This window comes from Suillus fuscotomentosus (genome assembly GCF_016647785.1).
Source record: "Suillus fuscotomentosus strain FC203 chromosome Unknown F5891scaffold_6, whole genome shotgun sequence".
Lineage (NCBI taxonomy): Eukaryota > Fungi > Basidiomycota > Agaricomycetes > Boletales > Suillaceae > Suillus > Suillus fuscotomentosus.
The window spans coordinates 513,030-538,190 of NW_024539518.1; the positions used below are offsets into that span (position 1 = coordinate 513,030).

Consider the following 25,161-nt stretch of genomic DNA (forward strand, 5'->3'; position numbering starts at 1 on the left):
TCATGAAGGATCTTAAGCATATAGCAGAAATATTTTACCTTTGGGGGAAATTCTCCTAATATAGGCGGATATGAGGGAAATGCTCGATTGGAGATTTAAATATCATTCAGTTTGACAGACCAAGTGCTCTTACAAATGCCAGACAGTGTAATACAAGATATGCTGGTTATCTTTAATTACAGATTATTTTGGTAAGCATTTTCATTACGATGGTAGTCATACTTAAGGGACTAATGTGAAATTCAATTGGAAGGTACTTTAAGTACTACTGTATAGCTGTACTTTATCATGTAGTTAAAAACCTACAGTGTGCCAGCTAAGCTACTTGTCTCCAAAATCAGTCATTACAATTGAAGGCTTTGGTTACTTATCAGATCACTGCCCTTATCTACCAGCTAGCAGAGGGTCAAGTGGAGAAAATCTTGCTGCAGGCTTCCTGCCAGCATATGCCTGCATATAGTACTAATAGGCCCAGCACTTGTCCTATTATGTATGGAAAAGGGACATACTTTCTGTCAGACCTAATCAATGATGCTGGAACCTATTACCTTTCTAATATTAGATTAATTGATAGTGATGCCTTGCTGGCTCTGTATCAAAGGGATTTTATGAAGGATATTAAAGTGGAGTTTTCAAACTCTCATATTTTCAGCTGCTCTAGACAGCTAAGGGTCAACTATCCATTAAGAAAATGCAAGACCACCCATAGAATCAATGACTCTGATGGCTCAGAGGTTAGCAGTAATGAGAAAGATAGTTAGGTAGAAGAAGATATTGAAGAAGTGAAGAGAAGTGAATACAGGGCCACTTTGAGGCCCCTTCTAAGATGGTAATAAATTCAAGCCTATCTAGGAAGCTGTCTGCTATTCAGCATCAGTTTGTCTCTGATATCTTTTAGCTTTCACCACCTCCAAAGCTAGCCTCAAATTCTTAAGTACTACTGAATCCAGAGTAGAGAATAAATACCAAGATCAATATCTTTTATTCACTAGATCTCAATGGTATTTTCAGTCAAGTGCAATATTGAATCATTAGCCATGAGGATTGGAATGACCTGATATTTTGATACTACTTTTCTATGAAAAGAGCCTTAATAGTTAACAATCTTCAGCATTTTCCATCAGCATCATACTATTGGCAATAGCAAGCTCTTATGGACAGATTTGATGAAAATGATACAGAGATCATTCAGAACCACTACTTGACTTAGTAGTTTGACAAACTCTACTGGTTGTCCCATCCTAAAACTGACTGTATGTAGTCAACTAGAAAAGATAGTAAGGAATGGGTAATGTTGCTCCCTAGAGAGCCAAGGATTTGCCCTTGCATAGCAATCAATTCAAGATTTATTGAGAAAGATGCTGCTATTATACTAGTTACTGGAACTTCTTAAAGGCCACTCTAGTAATGCAGTAGACCTACCATTCATAACTTACTAGGTTTTCTGTATGTATTAATTACATTTTCATGTGCCCTTCTTTGCATTCCAGTCCAACTCAAAGTTCTCCTTTTTTACCAACTAAAATTCAACTTTTATTTTTCTGATATCTTGCTTAGATTATCATGAATAGGAAAAGTAAGGCTAGAAATAGAGAATGGAGCTACACAGTAAAGCAACATGTAGTAAACTCTTTAAGAAGCCCTTCATATTACTACCCATTTAGATTTCTGGTGATTTCAGTGCCCCTTGCATAGTTTGCCTCCTAGCATCCCAGCCATCACAGACTATCTGTTTTGTTGGCCGCAGGACTTGCACTATGTTGGTGAAGAGTGGCTCAATATTATATGCAATCCTAGCAAATGTCTTCAAGAATTTGCACCCAAATTTCTGGGCCAGCGCAATGTCCTCCCTACATGAGACTTCATAGTTATGTATCAAATCACATTTATTAGCTACTAGCATGAAGATAGGTTTTTGATGCTTGACTTTGACTAGGAATTATTGGTAGCCCTCAAGCCGCTCAAAGTTAGATCAGGCTGTGGTTAAGTAAACCAGAATAAAGCCCTGGCCCTCTCTAAATAAAAGCTCAGATGTTCAAGTTGAAACCATGCAAAAGTACAATGTTGCCTACCGAACCCATTGGTCATACAAATTTGCATACTCTTCTGAATAAAAGTCAAATGAATGCTCTGGGGTTCTAATAGGTGAGGGAGCCTTACTCTGTCCAGCAGTGTCTATTATTTCAACATGACACCTTTTGTTAAGTGCTTTCTATATAAGTCTTCTATAATTGGATCATAACTCTACCAGAGGCTCATTAGTTGAGGGATGGGGGACAGCATATACTAGAATACTTACCTCTGTATAATTTGATGACCACAGTGATCATGCTTATTAGCTTAATATTAAGAGTGTTGATAGTACTAGACTCATGGACAAAACATTGGCTAGAAAACTTGGAGGAAATATGAGGGCAGGATGCATACTATGAGTAGCTTTATGATGACCTACTTGAATAGCCAAAGCAGTTTTACCAATACCACCATCACCCAACATGACTACTTTCCAATTTTCCATACTAGGTATTAATATGATGATAGAATTTAATGATGAAGAGTTATGAGACAGCCCACAGCAATGGTCACAAAGATACTAAAACTAAGAATAAAGTGATGGGAGGGCAGAAAAAAGAGAGAAGAAGACGCCAAATGGTTTATGATATTTCAGAAGAGCCTCAGCAATTACATACAGGTTAGACATCAAAAGCTACCAAGCTCTAGGTGCATTAAGACTATATTAAGACTATATTGAAGTGGCTTTCATGGGTCCCAGATCAGTATCCAACAGTGATGCTGACCACAGCTTGAGTGACTGGGTCGGTCTATTATAATTTATATTAACTTACAACTTATGCACCAGGTTAGCTTTGGAATAGAGAAGCAGAAGAATAAGATAAAAGACTGTACTAGTAGATATGGTGTAATTATGATCAAATCACTGCCACTGGGCATAATATTGGTCCCTTCAAAGACCATGATCATGGAGTAGATGCATGGAATTCTGGGACATGATTATATATTTTCAATTTAAGCACTAGAATCATGTCATTTTAGCCTGCATGGTCTGCATGAGAAAATGCAACATTCAGAGTGCTGTCCAGTTGATATCAACTTGAGATGCTCTATGAATTTATGTCCAGGAATTGCAAGAAATCAATCTTACCATCATTTCTTATGAGAGGCTGAAAAATTTGAACATGGACCACATTCCGAGCTACCCCATCCCATTGATAACAAGATGTGGGGGGAAGACTAAACATGGCCAAAACAGTTTAAATTACACAAAGTCGTCATATAAATTGATGTATGTTATATCCAGATTCCAGATACTCACTGGGCAGTATGAACAGCTTTTGAAGGGTACAATAGTAGAGACACCTACAATTTCTCAGATCTTAGAGATCATAATAAGGCTCAAGGCTAGGAAGCCAAGCCAGGAGTTCAATCAATGCAATAGGAAGTTGAGCTTGGGTGCTACTAGTATAGCTCAAATTTGCAGTTTAAGCCCATTGAGTCCATTTAAAGTCTCCAAGGACTAGGATCCAGTACTCAGGAATGGATGTTAATTATAGGTCACATAAACATATCAAACAAATATGATCCTCACAGAATACTATTTGCATTGAAATGAACTCTGCATAGAATGGAACTGGTTATGGATGACTAAGCTAAAAGTTTGTTCTACTAGAAGTTTGATAATTACTGCAACTCTTCTAACACTTGCAGCACACTACCATAAGAGTAATGTGGCCCAGTATAACTTCTCACACTTACTCTGGTCAGCTTTGATGATGTGAGGCAGTGCTGCACCAGCATTAGCTGCATCTCTGCCTTGGTCATGGTGGGGGGGAATAAGTGAGCAAAAGCCAGAATCATGCTACTGTATTCCAGGACTTTTATACATATTCTTCAATACTCCACTTGAAGTTTGTTCAACAGTCAAGTTCATTGACACTGTGGTTGGCAGCTGTCCCATTCATCTTATAGATATATATGTTTGTTGATGATATTTTCAAGTTTGCACTAGTATGTACATTGTAATGTTTTTATTATAGTAGACATTCAAATTTTTCTTAGGTGAGAAAGATGATTTGGTTTTCATCATGATGTGAAGGCTGCACAATCAATGTATCGCACCCTAAAGGACTCAGGTCAGGTTTCTGATGGCCTTACATCAACAATCATGTTGAAGACCAAATCCCAAATAGTATTAGGCTGTCTTTTGACTCGGAAGGAAGATTCCAACAGCTTATGAATTTTAAGTTCTTCATAACCTGGGACATCCTGCATCTTAGATCTTAGCCCTAGCACTCCCATTCTATGTAAGATGCTTATGGCTATACATGATTGTGTTGAGTGATGACTACCAAAGTGAAGACCTTTTGATGTTATGCCTTGGCCACATGCCATCCATATGAGGGGCTACCAACGAGAAGCAAGATATTTGGAGTTGCTGTAAAAGGATGAACTACCCTATTGACACTGAGGTTCTCAATTCACCCTGTCTTACGTTGTTGCTTTTCAATAGCACTGATATCTATCTTCTGATATTTCAATATTCATTTCAATGCCCATCGCATGTGCCATAGCATCAATATTGATTTTTTAACCCATAGCTACTATGTTCCCTCAGTTTACCTTTAGTCCCTGTTCCTGTATCAATTGCCTGAATGATATGTAATCACAAAGTCCGTGCTTCTGTCAGATATGGGTGTGACCCTTGATTTACACCTGGGGGTCTTGGTATACGATCTGGTGTCTGCATCAACATGCTGTGAGACTGGTCATAACTTGCACTTGGAACGTGACCTTGCTTGTAAGGTGAATTAGTCAAGTGTTTGAGCTTTTTCATGTGTGGCCTTGCCTTGGTTAATTATACTGAAAGATTTCAGTGATCTAGTCAGCCTCTCAAATCTCAGGCTGAATAAGTTCACAATAAAATTAGGAGTGCAGTGCCTCTTCTCATTGTGACTACACTGTTATCCCTTGGCCTAATTAGCTTACTTCAACTGGAGCATCACATTATTTCAAATGCAGACCCTCAGCCTGATGCTGTGAACCACAATATTGAATCTTGCTGGTGTCAAGTGCCTAAATGCAGAGAAATGGTCCAATGTAGCGGGCTTTGATAGCTGCACTAAATAGGCCATTGTCTTGTTTTGTTAAGGTCATACTCTCATAGGGTCAGATCCAAAGGACTTTAGCCTTAGCTCATACGCTGTGCCCCTTTCCCAAGTACTGTTCCTTATTTCAGATACTAACAATAATACGTCTAAAGGTCCAGACAAGTCTCGCAGTAATATCTGGATGACTTCCAGATATCGGAAACACATATAAGACTAATCTGGACAAGTCCGAACTACAAATCAATAGAGTATAGATTACCTGAAGGTAGAGCCAAGGATATAGACTATCGGAATCGATCTGAAGTATTGGAGGTTGATAAGAGTTGAATAGACTCAAGTCTGGAGGATAGAAAGAGGACAAACTAAGATGATATTTGAACTGAGGTACTACAGGACATATACATGAGTTTATATACTAAGAGGATAATAGAAGGATCAGTAAGTAAAGGTCCGAGGCTATGTATGAAGCATATGCAAAGCTTCTCAAACACAAGTTGGAAATGAAGCATAGGTTAACGGATCAGTAAGTATATCGGTAATAAGTATAACTGAGATACCAGGAAGAGGAAATACCGAATGTGTTGTGTTTAATGTTATATGAACAGGAAATGAATTAAGAAGCTTATCATAAATTGGATCTATGCATCGGACCGGATCAGATCTAAGGGTCTGAAGTCTGGAAGAGAAGCATGAATATATGGGATATGACATGTTTCCACATTCTTCTATCGCCTATCACTGTGACTGATTCAATTTCTAATAGCTTCATTTTGAAAGCATCAAACCACTTGCTTGAGGCTCTCAAGGAAGATTGGTTTTGCAGTGACAATGTGCAGTTTAGTGGCACCAACCCCACAAAAACTTGGTCAAGTTGATGACCAACACTACTGATTTGAGAAATTGACCAATGCCCGTGATCATTCCACCCATCCCTAGTTCATATAGTATTGAAAATTGGGCCACTTCAACATAACATATGCACACCTGCTCCAAATGCCAATGCAATAATTAATGCCTGATGTCAGGCTATCTATTCAAAAAAACTGATGTCCACCAAATACTCAATTGGGGATATCACCATAGCTGGTAAGCTAGAAATTAGCGAAACCCCACAAATAAAGCTCATCTCCCATGGAACTTTCGTTCTGTACAACTAAGGAGCTGTCAAATGCATGAGTCTGTAATGTATGAGCATATCAGTGCCTCTCCATGATATCAACAACAGCCTGCGATATACTGAGCTTGAACCTGACCATTCTGTTTGAAGAGGCCCATATTGTGATGGCCAAAGATAGTGATTTGCTCAGTTCCTAAGCCAGCAGCGTCCAGAGGAGCATACTCATCAATTCATTTGGCTACTGTACTAAAAGATGGGATAAGGTACAGTCACTGCAGGCATGTCTTCATTTTCCTCCACCAAACATCGAAAAAAAACATTAAATTAGAAGATAGAAATTTCCTTGCATTTTGTGTATCAAAACATTGAAACAAAAAATGTATGTATTGAAGATTTTCTGCATGCAAGACATAATCTAAAAATGAGTCATTTTTCCTCAAGAAACAGTCTGTATTTTTCATTCATCATTTCTCAAATAACAATTTACAATCATGTTAAATTTTTTGCCTCTGTTTTTCCAATGTTCTGTGCATCAAAAATCTCAATTACTTCATCCTGTTCACCATATGTTTAATCCAAGAACATTGAAAAATTATATAACAAATAATAAAATATATTTGACAATGTTTTGTCAAGGAAAAGCAAAGAAACTTCAAACATTCATTTGTATATTTGGTAAGAGGAAATTTGTGGAACATGCACCATGTTTGCAGTATATTCCTCCTGCACAACACTTGAAAAACAATTATTATGTTCAGAGAAAAAAAGTGAAACATAATTGCAGAATACTCTACCTAAGAACATTATCGGAAATTTCCTAGCGGCATCAAAATGCCGACATATTTTAATGCAACCAAGTGCGCATTATCACTGTGATCAGAATCAGATTTAGACATGCCTTAGCTGAGTTTTAATTACATCATGATGCTATCTCAATCTCAGATTAAGCATTATATTGAATGTTGAACTCCAAATCGTCGCTGTTAAGCCTTGTATCTCATATTTGTGCAATACATGCTTTGTTTATTGTATGCTTCAAAGATGCCGAAGGACTCACAATGTTCCTCAGAAGAAGTTTTATGCAACATATGTGGTACCATGATTCGAGCTCGTGGGCTAGTCTCGCATATGAGGAAGTGCAAAAAACAGGATAGAACAGGCTGAGCTCACTGAGATCCTTCAGGAAAGTGCAAAGACGTGTGAGTACTACTTCCTTGGAGCAATTGATCTATGTCATCTTATCAATATGCAGATCACCGCAAAAAGTCTCGCCAATCTAACAAACCCATGCCAGGTAAGCTCACGACAACTTTGACAATTATATGTTGACTTTTCTGACAGTTAGCAGTTGATTCAATTTCAATATGGACCATACATGATGGACCATCTGCTGCTGGTGGGGACAATGTCTCAGAAGACATTAGTATGTTCCCAGGTTACTACTATAGTTTATGAGTTTCTGACATGTACATCAGAAATGCATGGATCGTCACCCTGCAGTCACCAATCAGTGGATTTCAATCCGGGGTCCCCTCACTTAGATGGTGCTGATTTCGATCCCACCCTTGACCCCGAAGTGGTGGAACCGCAACCTCAACAAGATGATATTAAAGTGGAATATCACCCACACAGTAAGATACCCTCGACCATCCATCGTTTTGTAGACTTTTCCCGTCACCATTCTATGGAAGATTCTGTGCCTCGTAGCACTTCTCCGTGGGAACCTTTCCGAACACGACTGGACTTTGAGGTTGCAGAGATAGCGCTTGAGGCAGCAATGACAAAGGACCAAACCAACCGGCTCTTTAACCTCCTGCACCGCTCTGCATGTGGTAAAGAGGCTTTCACATTGCAAAGTCATGATGAAGTCCGTTCATTTTGGGAGATGGCTTCCGAACAGTTCACACCAGTGAGTGTTTCTAACGATGCATTATGTCCAGGCTCATCAACATCATTTTCACAAGCGTAGTTTCAGAGCAGTGTAGTATCTGTGAAATACCGAAGTGAAGTTCATGATTTTAATATGTACTCCCAACCTCTTTGGGACTGGGCACTAGACCTGCTGCGAGACAGTCGCTTCGCGAAGCATTTTGTTTTGATGCCCAATGTTTGTACAAGTACAATGGAGCCCACTTCACATGCTTCTTCAATGAGCCCTGGACTGCCAACACATTTTGGGATGCTCAAGTATGTACCTACCTTGACCTTTCGACTATCATTAATACATTGTATTTCAATTGTTATATTAGTCGCGACTTCCACCAGATGCTAAGCCACTCGCATTCATTCTTTATGCCGATAAAAATAAGTTGTCATCTTTTGGAACTCAAAAGGGCTATCCAATTATAGCGCGAATTGCAAATTTGCCTGTTGAAATCTGGAATGGTGTTGGTGTGGCTGGTGGTCGAGTCGTGGGTTGGCTGCCAATTGTAAGTGTCTAATATGAATCTTGCACTTGTTTGACCTTAAACGTCAAGTTATGAACAATTTCATTAGGTCAATGAAAATCAAAAGGATAGCGGAAAAGCAAGTTTTGTGAATTTCAAGAATGTGGTTTGGCATGAGTCATTTTTGCAGCTTATAGAGTCGGTCATACAGCATTCGAAGACTGGTTATTGGTTCGACTGTGGGGACCTGATACGACGCCTTCTTTGGCCAATAATATTGATCCTCAGTGCTGACTATGAGGAACAGTGAGTACCATGTGTTTCTTTACACACTGTAATGAAGTCTCTCATGTATCATGCAGATGTATCATGTCCTTAATTTGTGGATTGAAAGGCAAATTCCCTTGTCCAGTTTGTCTGGTCCCCCAAGATATGCAGTCTATCTACACAGAGGAACTAACACTACGCATAAGTGCTGAGTCTCAACAAGTGCTGAAAACTGCAAGATTGGCCAAGATGAAAAAGGCCAGAGAGAATCACCTAAAAGCATTCTCGCTGCACAATGTTGAAGTAAGTTAGTTTTTTCAACTTGCGAATTTACTGACACCAAGCCCTACAGAACGTTTTTTGGAAAGTTCATCATTGTGATATCCATCGTGCACTCTCATGGGATTGCATGCATGCCAACAATGGCAGGTTATGGAGCGACCATTTGTGGGTGGAGCTTCAGTTTTGGATCACGGATCTAGGTCGAGAAGCAGCTGTTCAGATTGATTCAAAGTTTGTCTTGTTATTCACTGCACTACACTTCATACTAAATTGGTTTTGAATTTAGCTTTGACGCTTTCCCAAGATGGCCTGACTTGCAGCACTTCTCACATGTGATGAAAATAGACTTTACTGATAGCGCAACTCATGAAGATATATCAAAGGTATGTTAGTCTTCTGGAATTTCGAACTTCGCATTGCTCAAGTCGTACCAGTTGGTAGTATTCGCAGTGCAGAACATCCTTACACGGACTGAAAGCAAACTTGGCTACCTGCTCTTACGATGCATATGTCGCTTTGTCATGTTCGACATGTATGCAGCATTGGAGGTTCACACAGAGGATACCATCGCAGCCGGAAGGGAAACTTTGTGTGAATTCTTGACACTGCTGGATGTAAGTTCTTGTGAACAATATTTTCTGGCTGATGTGTTGATGAATCATTACTAGGAATACATTACAAAATCAGAGCCAGAAACTGGGAAGAATTGGAATTTTCCAAAAAAGCACTCAAATGTGCATGTGTTCGATGACATCCTAGCAAAAGGCGCCACTCGAAACTACAACACGAAGCCAAACGAAAGGATGCATGGCCCATTACGTGTGTTAAGACCATGCACAAAGGGTAGGACTGATTCTGAGGGGCTTGGCTTCAGCTCGTGCACTGCGCCCCTTACCTGAGTATGTGCCCTTAATTTCAGATTGGTGTCTGAAGAAAGTCCAAAGACGTCCAAAGACGTCCAAAGACGTCCAAAGGACATCCAAAGGCGCGGGAAACTTCGGAAGGACTTTCCGGACGGGTGCAAGTAACTTCCGGATGAGTGCGGGAAAGTTCCGGAGGAACTTCCGGAAATTACGATGAGGTTTTGTCCTGATACGGATATGTATAATGGCTACTTGGGACTTGTCCTGAGTAGAAGTAAACAGAGGAAAGGCTGCAAGGACAAAGTCCGAAGCAGAATAGGTCCGGAGGACCGTGGGAAAGATCCGGATGAACTTCCGGAAACTACGGAGGATCAGATGAGCAGATGAGCGGAGTATCAGATAAGCAGAGCTCTGGCCTAGGGAGAAACTCCCTAGGCCTGAGATGGATAACAACTAAGTTGGAAGACTAGAACTGATATGAGGACTTAGAGTGAAGACTAGTGCGAGGACTAATATGATATTCAGACTGAGGTACTACAAGACATATACACGAGTTTATATACTAAGAGAAATAACGGAAGGATCAATAAGCAGAGTCCGAGGCTATGTATGAAGCATATGCAAAGGTTGACAAACGTGAGTCGGAAATGAACATAGGTTAACGGATCAGTAAGCATACCGGTAATAGATATAACCGAGGTACTGGTAACAAGGAATACCGGATAGGCTGTGTTAACGTTATATGCACAGGAAATGAATTATGAAGCTTATCATATATTGGATAGGAAACGGATCTATACATCGGATCGGACCGGATCGGATATGGTCCGGATGAGATGCATGGATATATAGGATGTGGCATTAGGGCGATGGGACAAGGATGAATGATGCAGGCTAGCTGCGAAGGATAAGGGATCTGGACGTGGACATGCGGATGTGGATGTGCAGAGGTGCAGGGATCCGGATGGGTACTGGAGACATGGATAGCACATCCGAAGGTCCGGATGAGGCGTGGGAATATTATCGGATGTAGGTCCGGAATATGGGATATGACAACGTGTGATATACCTCCGATGGACAAATTTCAAAAATGTTGCTACCCAGGTCTGTAAATAACATTTTGCTCAATGCCATGATTCACTGATATGAATCATAGATCATTCGCTATGACCATTGGCTGCTGACATCGACATCTATGTGTTCTGAGATCGATGACCTGGATGAGTATACACGCCAGCAAGTTGTTGACCCTGAGGCTGGTGAAGAGATCGAAGAAGTTGCAACGCATACATATTTGGGTGTGAGGCGAGGCAGTCAGTCTTTCTCTCAGATCGAGCAGGAGCATGCAGCAGATACAGCCTTTTCCGGATTTCGGATCAGGCTGAACAGGTTCTTGAACGAGTTCCTGCCTCAATTTGAAATTCCCTTCCCAGATGGGAGGCGTGTGCATTTTCGACCTGATGACCAGGTAACGATTTAGCTATTCCATCCAACCATTCAAACATTACAATGTAACATCCTTTTGGCAGGTCACAGTATTTCAATACTTATGGGTGAATTACGAATCTATGGTCGACTGGCATCTAAAACGAGATCTCCTTCGATGCAACCCATCTTTCTTTGGATCACCAAGGTATGATTGTGTCATGGTGAAGGCCCAAGACCAGCCTCTTTTTGCGCATCTCATTTTCTTGTTTCGCTGCTCAATCGGTGAGATCGTCCTTTCTTTCGCCCTTATTCATCCCTATGATGTTGCCATCGGTCATCGCCATAGGCAGGACATAGATTTGGGGCTGTATCATGTGCGAGCCAAACCTTGCGCATCTCTGGAACTCATTTCCATCGAGTCCATTATTCGAGGTGCTGTGCTTGCCAGTGACCCTGCTACAGCTGGGGATTATTTCATTGTAGACACCATCGATACCGACATCTTCCTCTGAATGAAGTCACTACAAGCCCATTGTGTTAACTAATTTGAATGTCTAGCCTTGACAGTAAGTGATTGATACTATCAGTGTGACAATCTACCTCATCACATCTCTAATAGAATGTTCTGCTCAAGCTTGTGCTGGTCTTATGAAACATTTGTTGGAAGCTCCAGTGTTATAAAAATGTTTCTCATCCTACAATTTGAACTCCTTTGTTTCTTTTGTCAGTATTTGATACCAATAAGTTAGATATCATAGCTCTTAGACTGTTCAATGTGAATTTACTATGATGTCAATGATTAAAAATTCAGTAAATAGCTTACTAATAAGAGTAATGATTATATCAACATTATTATGACTCAATAAGCCATGAGGCCATGCCGTGGGCTTCTTGACTTCATTCCGTCCGATAGCATCATGCCAACCACAGTCGTTGTCGACACATCTCCTGTGTTTCTCAGCAGAAGTACAGGTCGAAGTTCCTCTTGCCAAGAGCCCAAGAAGAGCATCAGGCCCAAGACTTTGATTCAGACAAAGGCAGCATCATCACCAGCATCACCATTTACTAGCAGAAGGAGGGAAGATCCAGTGGTAAAGAGTGGCTTTGCAATCCAGCCCAACATCAAGGCCTCACCAGAAATCCTGGGAAACAAAAACATTCCAACAACTCCCTCTGAATCTGCTAACATCCCATTGCGATTGGATTATTATTCGGACAACATTCTGTGTGAAATAGCTAACAGTGACATACCTATCACAGGTATTATTTAATGATTCAACTAAATCCATCGATCAAACCTGACATTCCAGTAACCTTTCAGGTCCATGCAAGTCGGTGCTTGAGTTTATAGCAAACTCTGAGAAAGAGGTCGAAGTACATTTAGATAAGACTGATGGACAATGCCGGGACCTAACGATGATATCAGGAGTTCTCAGATATTCATCCAGAAGATTTTGAGACAATATCGCACATCGTTGATCAGATCCAAACGACCAAACAGAAACCAAGGTATGTTTTATCACACGGGTTTGCTGTCTATATCACAATTGGTTGTCTATAGATTCACTTATGATTACATTAACTGCCATCTTGTTGAAATGCCAACTCATATACATGAAGTCCCGTGCACAGTATTCAAGACGTGGTTTGACCGGTTCCTGGACTCTCTGGATTTCGACCGCACCCTCATTGACACAATTGTCTTCATGAATGCTGAGGTTAAAACAGAGGAGCTCTCCACCATCCTGGATATGACATTGTCTGTCATCGTAGGGAACCCTCACAGACCTCTCAAGGAGGCCATCCCTGTTCTCATAGAAACCGCATTCTCTCAGCAAATGAATCCGCTGATGAATAAACTCCGGAAGCAAATTCGTGCCAAGCCCGAAGTACTCATGGTCATTGCGACCCTCATAGGAGAGACCAAACCATACCATTCGCCTGAACGCTCATCTACTGCATGGGATACTCTATTGCAAGAAACACCGGCTCGCGAACTTAGCTCCTTCCTTGACCTCCAACCCTTGGATTCGAAGCCCACAGATCCCATTACCATACTCGGTCACCAGTGGTTGGGTCTCTAGACTATAGATGTTTGGGTATGTGTGAGAGGAGATAGTCCCATCAATATCAACCTTGTGACTGGGCCGTGCACGGCTCGTGGTGTAAGTATTCCTTCGTTGTCTCGACATAGTACTAACTAATCTTTTACAGAGACTGTACCCTGACCCACACATGGACGCCGTAAATGCTATGATCAACCAGGGTCTACGCTTGGTGAAAAACAAGTTGGGTTCCCTCTGCAGAGAGGTAAACAAAGTGTGCGACCTCACACCTTTAGAAGAATCTCCTATCACCTTCCCTTTTTCTTGGGACCGTATGTACAACTCCTTAATGGGGGTGTCAGGAATTACGGCCCACTCTCATTACCTGGCATGGTACGCAAAGTCTGCCAGAGGTGTAAAGCGCGTGGAACACCCAGATTCCCATAACAATGAACCATCATCTTCAAATACTCGCTCTCGCACTGACACTGGACCAAATGCTATGGTCAGCAACAACTCTGTGCAACCTGGTACTTCCAGTGCACAAAACAATGACGTGCAACATGATGCTGGTAAGTCCAAGTCTAAGTCGAGGGGAAAGCACAGGAGCACCAAGGGCAAAGGCAAGGGCAAGGGCAAATAGGATTGCTACTCACCGGTGTGCTGATCCATAATGGACATACAGATATCTTTGGATTGTTGTCATTGCTGATAGTCTCACTCGCCTCGTGTATTTTTACTTGTTGTTCTCGTGTTTACATTCTGTGAATCTGTCTTGCATTGTAGGCTAGTTATGTGGTGTACAGTACGTGTCAGACCTGGACCATCCAATACCATGATGTCGGTTTATTATTTAGCCCTCAAAGCTTGAAGTGAGTGACGTCACAATGAACCTGGACCTTAGACTAAAGGTAATTAATACATCATTGAGCAAGTGTTTTTTTGTCTTATTGTTGTCATACTCCGAGTCGCAGGCCATCCAATTACATCATAATATAACCACCGGGTGAACAATTGGTACATTGTTAAACGTTTAATGAAAACCACAGGTTCCTTGGAGTGTACGATGAAGTAACAAGCACTCTGATTCAGAACTCACAGTCTCACACATGGACATTATATTAACTGACGGCCATCATATTACATTCAGATGCAAGCTATTGGTATGTCTTAAGGATCTCATGTTATTATTTCGGTTTGTTGACTTAGCATTCCCCAACCTTTAAATTTTCAAGCATACCCCATCAACTCTTCAGGTCCCCACTGCGTCGACTACCTTCGCTACATCAGGTTTTATTCTCAGTGCTCATAATATTGCTCACTACAGTTATGTCAGGCTCCGATTCCAACTCCATGTCTGATTCTGAATCGGGGAACTCTCTCTCATCAGATTCAGAAAATGAAGGGTTCAGAGTTGTCACCCCACCAAGTGAGGGCGCCACTATTGAACATTACAAGAAGGTACATTCCAGTTTACTCCATGACTTAGATTTCGCTTGTGCTAACTAATGTCAATATGTAAAGTATCTTCAACTTCAAAAGGGTCAGTTGGAGAATCGCAATGCGTGCCTAAATGCGACAAACAACATGCTCCAGTCACAACAGCCACAATGTTCTCGTAAAGGTGTCCGTGGCCACGCGTCTATATCTACTCCAACTTCAACAACATCGGCCCCAACTTCAATGACATCGGCCCCAACTTCAACGACATCCACCGCTGCAACCGACAAATCTGATCTAGCCTCGGACAAAGTCTTTATGGACTTGGGAAAGAAATATGCACTCACTGTCGAGATGTTTATGCTTGATGATTCAATTTTCAAATCACCCTGTCCGGATCCTCCTGTTGACATACGAAGTCTGTCTCGTTATGCCAAGACGTCGGCAGAGAAGGCAGCGCTCATCACAGAGCTCTATGGATGCATTGAGCATACACTGCACCCTTACATGCCAACTACGCATTTCATCAATAAGGTCTATTTTATCTTGCTCAATGTAACTCAGGTCTGACTGTTCTGCACTAGTTTTGCAGCGGAATGCAGCGCATACACTCCTTGTACATCTATACATTATGGTCTGTAGCTGGGAGCATCCTCGACATGCCATCTCCAAATTTTGCCGCATCGTTTGATCGTGCGGCTGTCCAGCAGATGACAGATGTGATTGGGTGGGTAGCAGGGAAGGGAAAGGAGTTCAACATACTCAATGTGCCTATCATCTACCCTAACCTGAAGGTCAATGCTAAGAAGGCATTCGGAAACTGGCTCATGATTGCTAAGGTAGGATCCCACATACTTCCTGGGACACTTCCTTATCTTTATCCATAGTTCATTAAGGTCGCAATCAGTGGGAAAATGTTGATATATTCCAAGTCTGGATGTAGCGGAGGCCCGAACCCCTACTCAAAACTATGGAAGCTGAAAGGTTGTACACCTGGTTTAATTGCGTGTGGTGTGACCGTGGTGTGTTCTGAATACTCCATCTAGATGTTAATTGATTACTAAATTTCATCTAGCTTATTTTCATTTTGTCTCCTGATCAGCAGTTCCCAGGATCAGGCATCAGCACTATGTCATCAATCCCCTACTTGACTGTCTTCCAAACTGTGAAGAGATTTTTTGTCACCCAATGGAACCACGCACGTATTCAAGACATCGTCAAGAATATGAACAATTATATCTTCGAAGATGTTGATGAGACATCACGTGACGTTAGCCACAATGTTGATGATACTGGCGAGGATCTTAGTGATTCACTAGATCGGGTCATGGCATGCTTAGACGATGACGATTCATCTGAATCAGATGATGAGAACCGTATTGCAGCACCAATTTCCCATTGCAGCTCATATTCCTGGACCAGCAGTGGTCATTGTTACGCCTGCCCTGAACCTCACTCATACTGTTGTGACCTCACTGTCCAAGCTTATCGTGGACCAATGCACATCTTCTGGGTCACCCACCACTCCTGTTCCTAGATCCCCCCCTACTGATATTCCAGTTGCTAATATAGTGCCACAACATATCAATATCGCAGGAGAGTCCATTTCTGCTGCTAGTGAGGTGTTATTAGATAATAATAATACCAAGGGTCGGAAAAAGGGGCCAAAAAAGAACAAGACTTCAGACGCACCTCCTCGCCGTTCTTCCCGTAAGGCTTAGTTGATATTCATATTTCCCCTCTGAGTTGTTGTCTACCCTTTCTATAGATATTCACAAGGTTTCGGCATTTGCCATCGGTGTTTGAATATCATCAAATCATTGCGTCTGGTTTGAACTTGGTCTAAGTCTAAGTCCTATCATTATAATCTCAGCCGGTCATCGTGCTTGACCCCAAACCTATTAGAATAACCATAGGTAGTAGTGTCATCCCTCCTGATGGTTTTGAATGCTGGTGAGTCAACTAATAATATCTGTTGCTGCAATGGCACTCAAATAATAAATTAAAAGTTCGCTGCAGATCTTTTAATTATCATTACTATGGAGCCTAGCTGTAACTCTAGCTAACAGGCATATTATAATATTCCCTGGACCTCCGATTATTGCAACAGCCCAGAAGGTGAACATCCATCGACTTGCTTTCGTGCACCAGTGCTGACCTCACATCATTGACCGCTCATTTCGAAAGCCTTCTGGAACCGAACAATCAATCAAGCAATGCTATCCTGGGGCTTTACTTGCCTGAAATGTGAACACTGTATTTACTATTGACACACTGATACTAGTACCCTACTCGTCGCAATCCACATTGTCGATTCTTTACCGTTGGCAGCACTAAAACAGTACTCGCTGACTTCAAAACACAAAATGGACCGTGTCTGACCTTGGCGAAGCCTGTTTTTGCGTCAGGATCGCTATTGACCATGATCGTACCTCCCATGCTATCACTCTCTCCAAATGTGCACTCGTACTTGGAGGCGAACATAATGCGTGCCTGCTGGGATACACTGATAGCAAGCTGAGTTGACACATGTCGCTCCATTAGCGGTTATTGCCTGGGTAGCGGTATACTGGTCACTTGGAGTGACACAGATATGGTGTGACACGGGCATGGGCACAGGCTGGAATACCTTGGTTACCTACCCTCCACAGGCTCTGAATCCGGTGTTGCAGATTCAGCAGAGGTGTCGACGTACTTTAGGGCTCAGTCTGTCTTGATTATCGTACTGCACCTACCCATTGTAAATGTTGATGTAATACATTTTAATTGTTTCATGCTTTCATTCAGAATAATTTAAGTACCCATCTAGATCAACCCAATAAGTATTCTAATGTGGTCACAATGACCATCAAGGTGAGCGTCGAAATTACGCAGAGCTCATTTTGAAGTGCATCTTGATGCCATCCAAAATGCAAATGCACCAATCACAATATGCTTACAAATGCTCATTTTGAAGTTTGGACCTGTTATTTTGACAAGTATGGAAATATGTGTCATGATGCGATAATAATGACCATTAAAATGCTGACTGATTGATCACGATAGAATTATGCCGTCAAGGCATTTTAATGCATCAAAATGCCACGAAAAAAGTTCCGACAATGCATAAATTATACATTGTTTTCTGCACACAATAGATGGAAAATACAGCATTATCCTTGAAGGAACATGATAAATTTTTGCATCATGTCCTACACACAGAAAATCATTGAAACATGAATTATTATTTTTTTCAAATTTTTGACAGACAAAATGAAGGTACACTGGTCCAAGTAGTGCTGCTGTGGTCTGGTTCAGTTTGGTTCAATGAAACATTTTGAGAGGCTAAGACTTTCTGTAAAGCAAAGTTTGCTTTGAGCAGGGAACCAACATATGATTCTGCTGTTGTTATGAGTGTACATGAGCGGTATAAATACATTTTCAAGTACTTTACTAGGCTGAAATAAGAATGGGGAGTATATGGCAAGGTGAAAATACTTTGGTGAAACAAGGGTATCATGAAGTTGGAGCACAAGGTAAGATAACAGAAAAAGAGAGAAAGGAGAAGTGAGAGAATATATCCATGTAACTCATATGTAAAGCATAGAGCTTTCTTGCATCCGTGAGTCATGTGGACTTTGTGAACAACAGTTCTCAGATTTCCTTTTCAAGATATAGGCTGTGTATAGAGGATAGACAATCCTTACACATATCATAGCTTATGGGACACAGAAAGTTGATGAATCCTTTAAGTTGGCCTTTCTTATGCACAACCAGCTGCTTTTGCTTCTTGACATCACTTGGCATTAATTTACATTTCTGTCTGCCTGTGAAACTGTAGTCAGTGTATTTAGTACACAATTACCTGAGTGTTGCACCAAGCAGTCCAGTTGTTGGCTTGGGACATAGACAGTTCACATCTGAACCCTCAAAAAACCAAACATGACCACTTTGAACAGTTTGCAAAGGTTCAATCCAGGGTTTGTCAACTCTGGTAGAACTAGACCTAGGTTTGGCACTTGTGCCCCCACTCTCAACCTTGCCTCTATACTTATCGCTTCACCATTACTAAAAATCTTCTCAAAAAACCCTTCTATATTGTCACATCATTTTGTTCTCATTTCCCCGCCAAACTAAAACCAGCCTTATACATACAAGATCCAACAAATAGTGGGTATTTGTATAACTGCTAGTAAAAAAACTCAACTTTTGACCTGTACATATGCAGGGTAGCCACTTCTTTACACATTTTTGCCATTATGTGGGATTCATTCAGATCATGAATGTTCAAAGTGTATTGTTCAATTATTAAAGAAAGTCATCATGAAAAGCCTGAATGCACAGCACTGCAAGCAAAGAGCAGTTCATAATTCAGCTGTTGTGTCAACATTTAACAAGCCTGATGTGGTACATGGAGTCTTCCACTCATTTGGGACCCATGTATGGGCAGAGGTGGACAGGAGAAAAGACAGGCTTCTTGCCCATACATGAAGGTGTGTGGAGATGGAAGGGAAAGTGCAGCACCTTCATACTTCAGGTGTGTGCACTATTATACTGGAGATGTACCTTCATGTTGTCTGTCAAAAATTTGAAAAAATAATAATTCATGTTTCAATGATTTTCTGTGTGTAGGACATGATGCAAAAATTTATCATGTTTCTTCAAGGATAATGCTGTATTTTCCATCTATTGTGTGCAGAAAACAATATATAATTTATGCATGTTCTTAGGTAGAGTATTCTGCAATTATGTTTCACTTTTTTTCTCTGAACATAATAATTGTTTTTCAAGTGTTGTGCAGGAGGAATATACTGCAAACATGGTGCATGTTCCACAAATTTCCTCTTACCAAATATACAAATGAATGTTTGAAGTTTCTTTGCTTTTCCTTGACAAAACATTGTCAAATATATTTTATTATTTGTTATATAATTTTTCAATGTTCTTGAATTAAACATATGGTGAACAGGATGAAGTAATTGAGATTTTTGATGCACAGAACATTGGAAAAACAGAGGCAAAAAATTTAACATGATTGTAAATTGTTATTTGAGAAATGATGAATGAAAAATACAGACTGTTTCTTGAGGAAAAATGACTCATTTTTAGATTATGTCTTGCATGCAGAAAATCTTCAATACATACATTTTTTGTTTCAATGTTTTGATACACAAAATGCAAGGAAATTTCTATCTTCTAATTTAATGTTTTTTTTCGATGTTTGGTGGAGGAAAATGAGGAAATGCCTGCAGTGAGTTCTATGGCAAGTGACTTCATAAGATCTGGAAAAGTATGATGAGTGACCCAAAAAGCGTGAACCAAACATGCACAAATTATGCATGCAGCCTCGGAGACAGGCTTTATTTGAGTTATCTTCACTTGTGCATCCAAGTTGCATTCATTTTTTCAAGGCCATAGGATCATAACAATATCATGAGGAATCCAGTTTCTTTTGCTCTAATTCTGCTAATGGGTTGTGGACACCTCCTCCATCTTCCATGATGCCCATTATGAATGATTTAAACTCACCTGGCTCGCACCTGCCTTCCTCCAAGCAAAATTTTGACTCAGCACGTTCAACTATGGAAGACAATAGTAAATAGGACCATTGTAATAGCCAAGGATCGCACTTACTTTGCTACATATTTCTCTGATCTTGTAGAAGCATGCATCAAAATGATGCTTGAGCTTCTCACAATACCTAAACGGTTTTCCATATCTCTGACCTGACCTCCTCAAGCTCTATATCCTCTGTTCTCTCAGCCAACTCAAAATTGTATCCTTACTCGCCACATCTTGTACCTCACTTTATTCTTCTTGACATGGATAATGCCAGGTGGTCATTTAGGCAGAATGCATCTTCTACGCATGATATATCAGGATAGGATGTGATATCTAAGGAATGTCTGCGATGCATGCCTAAGACAGACCTAGGTGCAGAAAAAGGTGCTAGATTCATGCATGCGACATGTGTATGAAGTCATTCCTTGTTAGTCAGATATGATCTGATCTGAGAGTATTGACTTTATATATTAATCACAACACTGATCATTTCAAGTTCTAGCCAAAGCTCCCAGAGTGGTGTACACCCTTCCATTCTAGTGGTACCTATCTATAGTTGTATGATAAGTAAAGTATATACTGACTACACACACACAAAAAAACCCCTTCCCTTGGTTCTGATTTTAGCCTTGGTTCTAGCCTCCCCTAAAGCAGAGAGGAGCCATCTCCCATCACTGAGGGACCCTCCACCAATGCACTAGGGAAGTTTGGTGGCATAATACACTCTGTACTCCACAGGGCACCTGCAAAACCACCTAAAGATTCCTACTTCCAGTAGAATTACAACTAGATCCAAAGACATGGCAGAAATTGCAAGATCATACCATGATAACCTCCAATGGGCAGACTTATAGGAAACAAGCAGTGATCTAAGACATGAAACAATACAGAAAGTTCTAAGAGAGATACTGGATGAACAAAAATTAGCAAACCCACTGCAAAGCCCACTGGGTGACCCAATCCAAGAATTAGACATAAGAGCTAGTTCGGCAACTCGATATTTTCGATATTTTTCAATATTTGCTTTGGCATGTTTGCGAAAATGTTCACCGGCATCGTTCCGAGATGTCGGAGCTCGAACCTTGCTTCTCTCCTACTGTACATATTATCAATGGATGTATACCCTCATCTAACCCTAGAGCGGCGTAAGAGGCTTTTTGCTGGTGCGGTCGCGATCACTGCGATCTGTGCACAGTACACTACTCTTCTCATGGCCCAACCTGAAGTCAATGCTCCCCCTAAGTCCAAGGCGATTCGGAGCTTGAATTTGAGCTTATCAACAAGATCAGTGATAATGAGGGTAGGGTATATACCTTGATGGATCCCCAACCACTGGGGTTCGCGATGGAGCGCCAACGCCTAGCAGCGCTCATGACGAATCCTCGGCCAGAGGTCCGGGAACGACTCCTCAAATGCATGGTACTCGTAATCAGCATCGTTGTTGCTTCTACGCACGGCATCCTACAATCAATATATCCCAAAGATCCCGAGCCCTATCACACTTCAGCGCTAACTGGGCAAGACTGGGTGATCGAGTTGCTCACTGGTCACCCAGAGCGCATCAGGTGTGAGCTTGGCATGCGCGCCAATGCATTTGTGGAGCTTATCTCCGAGCTTCGCACCATGGGCCATTCAGACTCCAAGTTTGTGTCCCTCGAGGAACAACTTGCGATTTTTCTTTACACCTCTGTGACTGGCCTATCAATCAGGCATGTTGCGGAGAGATTTCAACGCTCGAACGAAACGATTTCACGGTGAGTTTATTTTATTTTATTTCAAGTGACAGTATCTAATAGTATGTAGTTATTTCCGCAAGATGCTTATCATCTTCACGTCGGACCCGTTCTATTCAAGATACGTGCGCTTTCCAGATGGTTCGGTCCCCCGCAAAATTCGGAAGAACCCCAAATGGTGGCCCTTTTTCAAGGACGCTATTGGGGCGATCGACGGCAGTCACATCCACGTCACGCCTAAGGCCATCGAACGTCCGGTGTATCGTAATCGCAAGGGCTTCGTGTCGCAGAACTGCCTTTTCGCATGCGATTTCGAGCTCAACTTCACATACGCACTTACAGGCTGGGAAGGGTCGGCCACTGATGCTCGCGTCTACGAGGACGCCTGCTCTTACGACTTTCGCACTCCCGCTGGCAAATATTTTCTTGCCGACGCAGGATATCCTCTACGTCCTGGGTTGCTGGTACCCTACCGAAGCGTGCGTTATCATCTTGCCGAATGGGGTCGCGCCAATATACGGTAAGTTCATTCTCGATTGATTTTCAATGTGCTAAGTACTAAGTTTACAGGCCTTCTAACAAGGAGGAATTATTTAATCTACGTCACGCGTCAGCACGAAACGTCATTGAGCGCATCTTTGGCGTTCTCAAGCAACGTTTTCGCATACTGCTCTTACCACCGGCCTACGCTATGGAGATTCAAGCGCAGATTCCAGCCGCGCTTTGCGCCCTACACAACTACATTCGTCTTCGTGACCCTAGCGAGGGTCATCCTCCTGCTGATGACGAAGATGAAGATGTTGAGGATGGTGGTGGTCTTGGCGCTGACGTGGCCGCGGAGGATGACGCAGCAGCTATTGAGGAGGATAACGAGGAGGAATTTCGTCAAGGAGCTGCGATGCGTGATCGCATTGCAGCAGCGATGTGGACGCAGTATCAGCGCGTCATACAGGAACGGGGTTTAGACGCACTTGATATCATGGACGATGACGAGGATGCTGCTGCTGATGCCGCTGATGATACTGATAGTGATGTGTAGGCTTACTTTGTACTTACTACTGTGCTCCATACTGAACAATGAACAATGAAGTGAGAACGCGCTTGTTATTGACACACAAGAGTTATTCTATTCAGTTCACAGGTGGTAGGTAGTACAACATATAGCAACACAACACAAGAAGTAGCGAGCGAACACACACAGCATGATGAGATTTAAAACATTGAAAACGAATATTGTCCTGCTGGCAGGCGGCTCAGCCCGTCATTTCAGCATCAACACGCGGCGCTGGACCGGCATCACCTGCATCAACTGCCTCGCCGATCAGCTTCCCCACGAATGCACGCCTCCTACTCTTCTCCTGAAGATTCACGTAGAACTTGAGGTAATGTTCATTGCCCTTTGAACCAATGAACATGATGAGAGCAGCCTGCTGGTCCGGCGGTATGTCAGAGTCCTCGCCTTCCAGGATTTTGACGGCTCGCATGACCAGGTCCTCACTACCTTGTGCACCATCAGGCCCTCCTCTGACAAACCATTCAAAGACGTCGGTGAGCCGGTTGATGGTGCCTTGCATCCCCACCACAGCAGCTGCCGGCGTGATCTTTGCAGCCTTGGCGGCACTGCTGATCTTGGTGACACGGCTGTTCTGGGACACCACCGGAGTCCGTGGTTTCTTGGATGGGGGGGCTGACACCAGCGTGGTGGAAGGAGGTCGCATGGACGATGACAAGTGCGTGGAGCCAATTGACTCCATGTCCCCCATCACATCCGAATATGGGCGCTTGCTGGCGTTAGAGCCAGCAGCGGTAGACGCAGCGGTAGACGCAGCGGTAGACGCAGCGGTAGTAGAGATGGCGGTGGAACGTGCAGGAGTGGAGCTAGTGATGGACGTAGAGGTGGCGGCAGTGCTTAATGGGCCTGCAGAAGCGGGAACAGCAGCAGCGCTTGGAGCAGCAGGAACAGCAGCAGCGCTTGGAGCAGCAGGAACAGCAGCAGTGCTTGATGGGCCAGCAGCATCCGCAAGATCGTTATCAGCATTGGTGGTGGAGGGAGCAGCGCCACCTGGACGGAAGACGTGCCGCCCTCTAGCGCCGCCCAATGGGATGATGGTCTGCATTTTTTCATAATGCTCCCATCCCCTGTTGCGGAAAGGACGCATGAGGTTATTTGCCTGACAAAAGTCAGCGCTCAAATCAATATGACGAAGAGGGGACATACCTTGACATACGATGTCCATACAGCCGCAGCCGCAGTTCCTTCAATCCCAGCTCCAGTCTCATTGTCCCAGTGGACCCCTGTCTGGTTGCGGTACTTCTCGATAGCATGAAATATGTTTTTAAGCTAGATGAGACTCGTCAGCTTAGATCAGATGAGATCAAATAGGGCTTACTGATGTCCACTTGTTTCGAGTTGATTTCGCTGTCTTCAGTGGACCTGCGCGAGTGGATTGAAGCGCCTCATGATTGTTGATGAACTCTGCAGCAGAGCCAAGAACCTGCTGCTTGAAGTTGCCTGCCCCTTCAGCCTCTGAGCGATGATCATAGAGATAGTCTACAAGGGTAACAGTCTCGACATCATTCCACTGCGCTGGTGGGGCCTTGGAGTGAGGGGGAGCATTGACTTCAGGTTGGGCCATGAGAAGAGTAGTGTACTGTGCACAGATCGCAGTGATCGCGACCGCACCAGCAAAAAGCCTCTTACGCCGCTCTAGGGTTAGATGAGGGTATACATCCATTGATAATATGTACAGTAGGAGAGAAGCAAGGTTCGAGCTCCGACATCTCGGAACGATGCTGGTGAACATTTTCGCAAACATGCCAAAGCAAATATTGAAAAATATCGAAAATATCGAGTTGCCGAACTAGCTCTAAGAGAAGCCCTGTATTCATCAAAAGCAGGTAGTGCTACATGAATAGATGGGACACTCTATGA

The 25,161-nt window shown here is 42.3% G+C and overlaps 4 protein-coding genes across 4 annotated transcripts; 3 read left to right on the top strand and 1 right to left on the bottom strand.

The window, feature by feature from the left end:
- Window positions 1–1,097: 1,097 nt before the first annotated feature.
- On the bottom strand, window positions 1,098–2,518 carry F5891DRAFT_1125791 (ras protein; the record flags this gene model as incomplete). Its single annotated transcript, XM_041364009.1, has 8 exons — window positions 1,098–1,148; window positions 1,727–1,921; window positions 1,994–2,015; window positions 2,073–2,106; window positions 2,161–2,175; window positions 2,196–2,244; window positions 2,379–2,396; window positions 2,453–2,518. 8 exons carry the CDS (start codon window positions 2,516–2,518, stop codon window positions 1,098–1,100), a joined length of 450 nt encoding a protein of 149 aa, XP_041231335.1.
- A 4,955-nt stretch (window positions 2,519–7,473) lies between these two features.
- On the top strand, window positions 7,474–11,982 carry F5891DRAFT_1125792 (uncharacterized protein; the record flags this gene model as incomplete). The annotated part of the gene is made up of 13 exons (XM_041364010.1): window positions 7,474–7,537; window positions 7,845–8,152; window positions 8,213–8,335; window positions 8,398–8,430; window positions 8,493–8,672; window positions 8,740–8,936; window positions 8,993–9,200; window positions 9,250–9,410; window positions 9,466–9,562; window positions 9,614–9,793; window positions 9,848–10,000; window positions 11,199–11,510; window positions 11,572–11,982. 13 exons carry the CDS (start codon window positions 7,474–7,476, stop codon window positions 11,980–11,982), a joined length of 2,427 nt encoding a protein of 808 aa, XP_041231336.1.
- Window positions 11,983–12,387: 405 nt separating this feature from the next.
- On the top strand, window positions 12,388–14,158 carry F5891DRAFT_1182822 (uncharacterized protein; the record flags this gene model as incomplete). Its single annotated transcript, XM_041366219.1, has 6 exons — window positions 12,388–12,730; window positions 12,792–12,844; window positions 12,897–12,979; window positions 13,032–13,541; window positions 13,590–13,635; window positions 13,685–14,158. 6 exons carry the CDS (start codon window positions 12,388–12,390, stop codon window positions 14,156–14,158), a joined length of 1,509 nt encoding a protein of 502 aa, XP_041231337.1.
- A 686-nt stretch (window positions 14,159–14,844) lies between these two features.
- Window positions 14,845–16,676, top strand: F5891DRAFT_1182823 (uncharacterized protein; the record flags this gene model as incomplete). Its single annotated transcript, XM_041366220.1, has 6 exons — window positions 14,845–14,976; window positions 15,040–15,489; window positions 15,540–15,794; window positions 15,843–15,977; window positions 16,031–16,331; window positions 16,378–16,676. The coding sequence occupies 6 exons, from the start codon at window positions 14,845–14,847 to the stop codon at window positions 16,674–16,676; spliced, it is 1,572 nt and encodes a 523-aa protein (XP_041231338.1).
- Window positions 16,677–25,161: the final 8,485 nt, after the last annotated feature.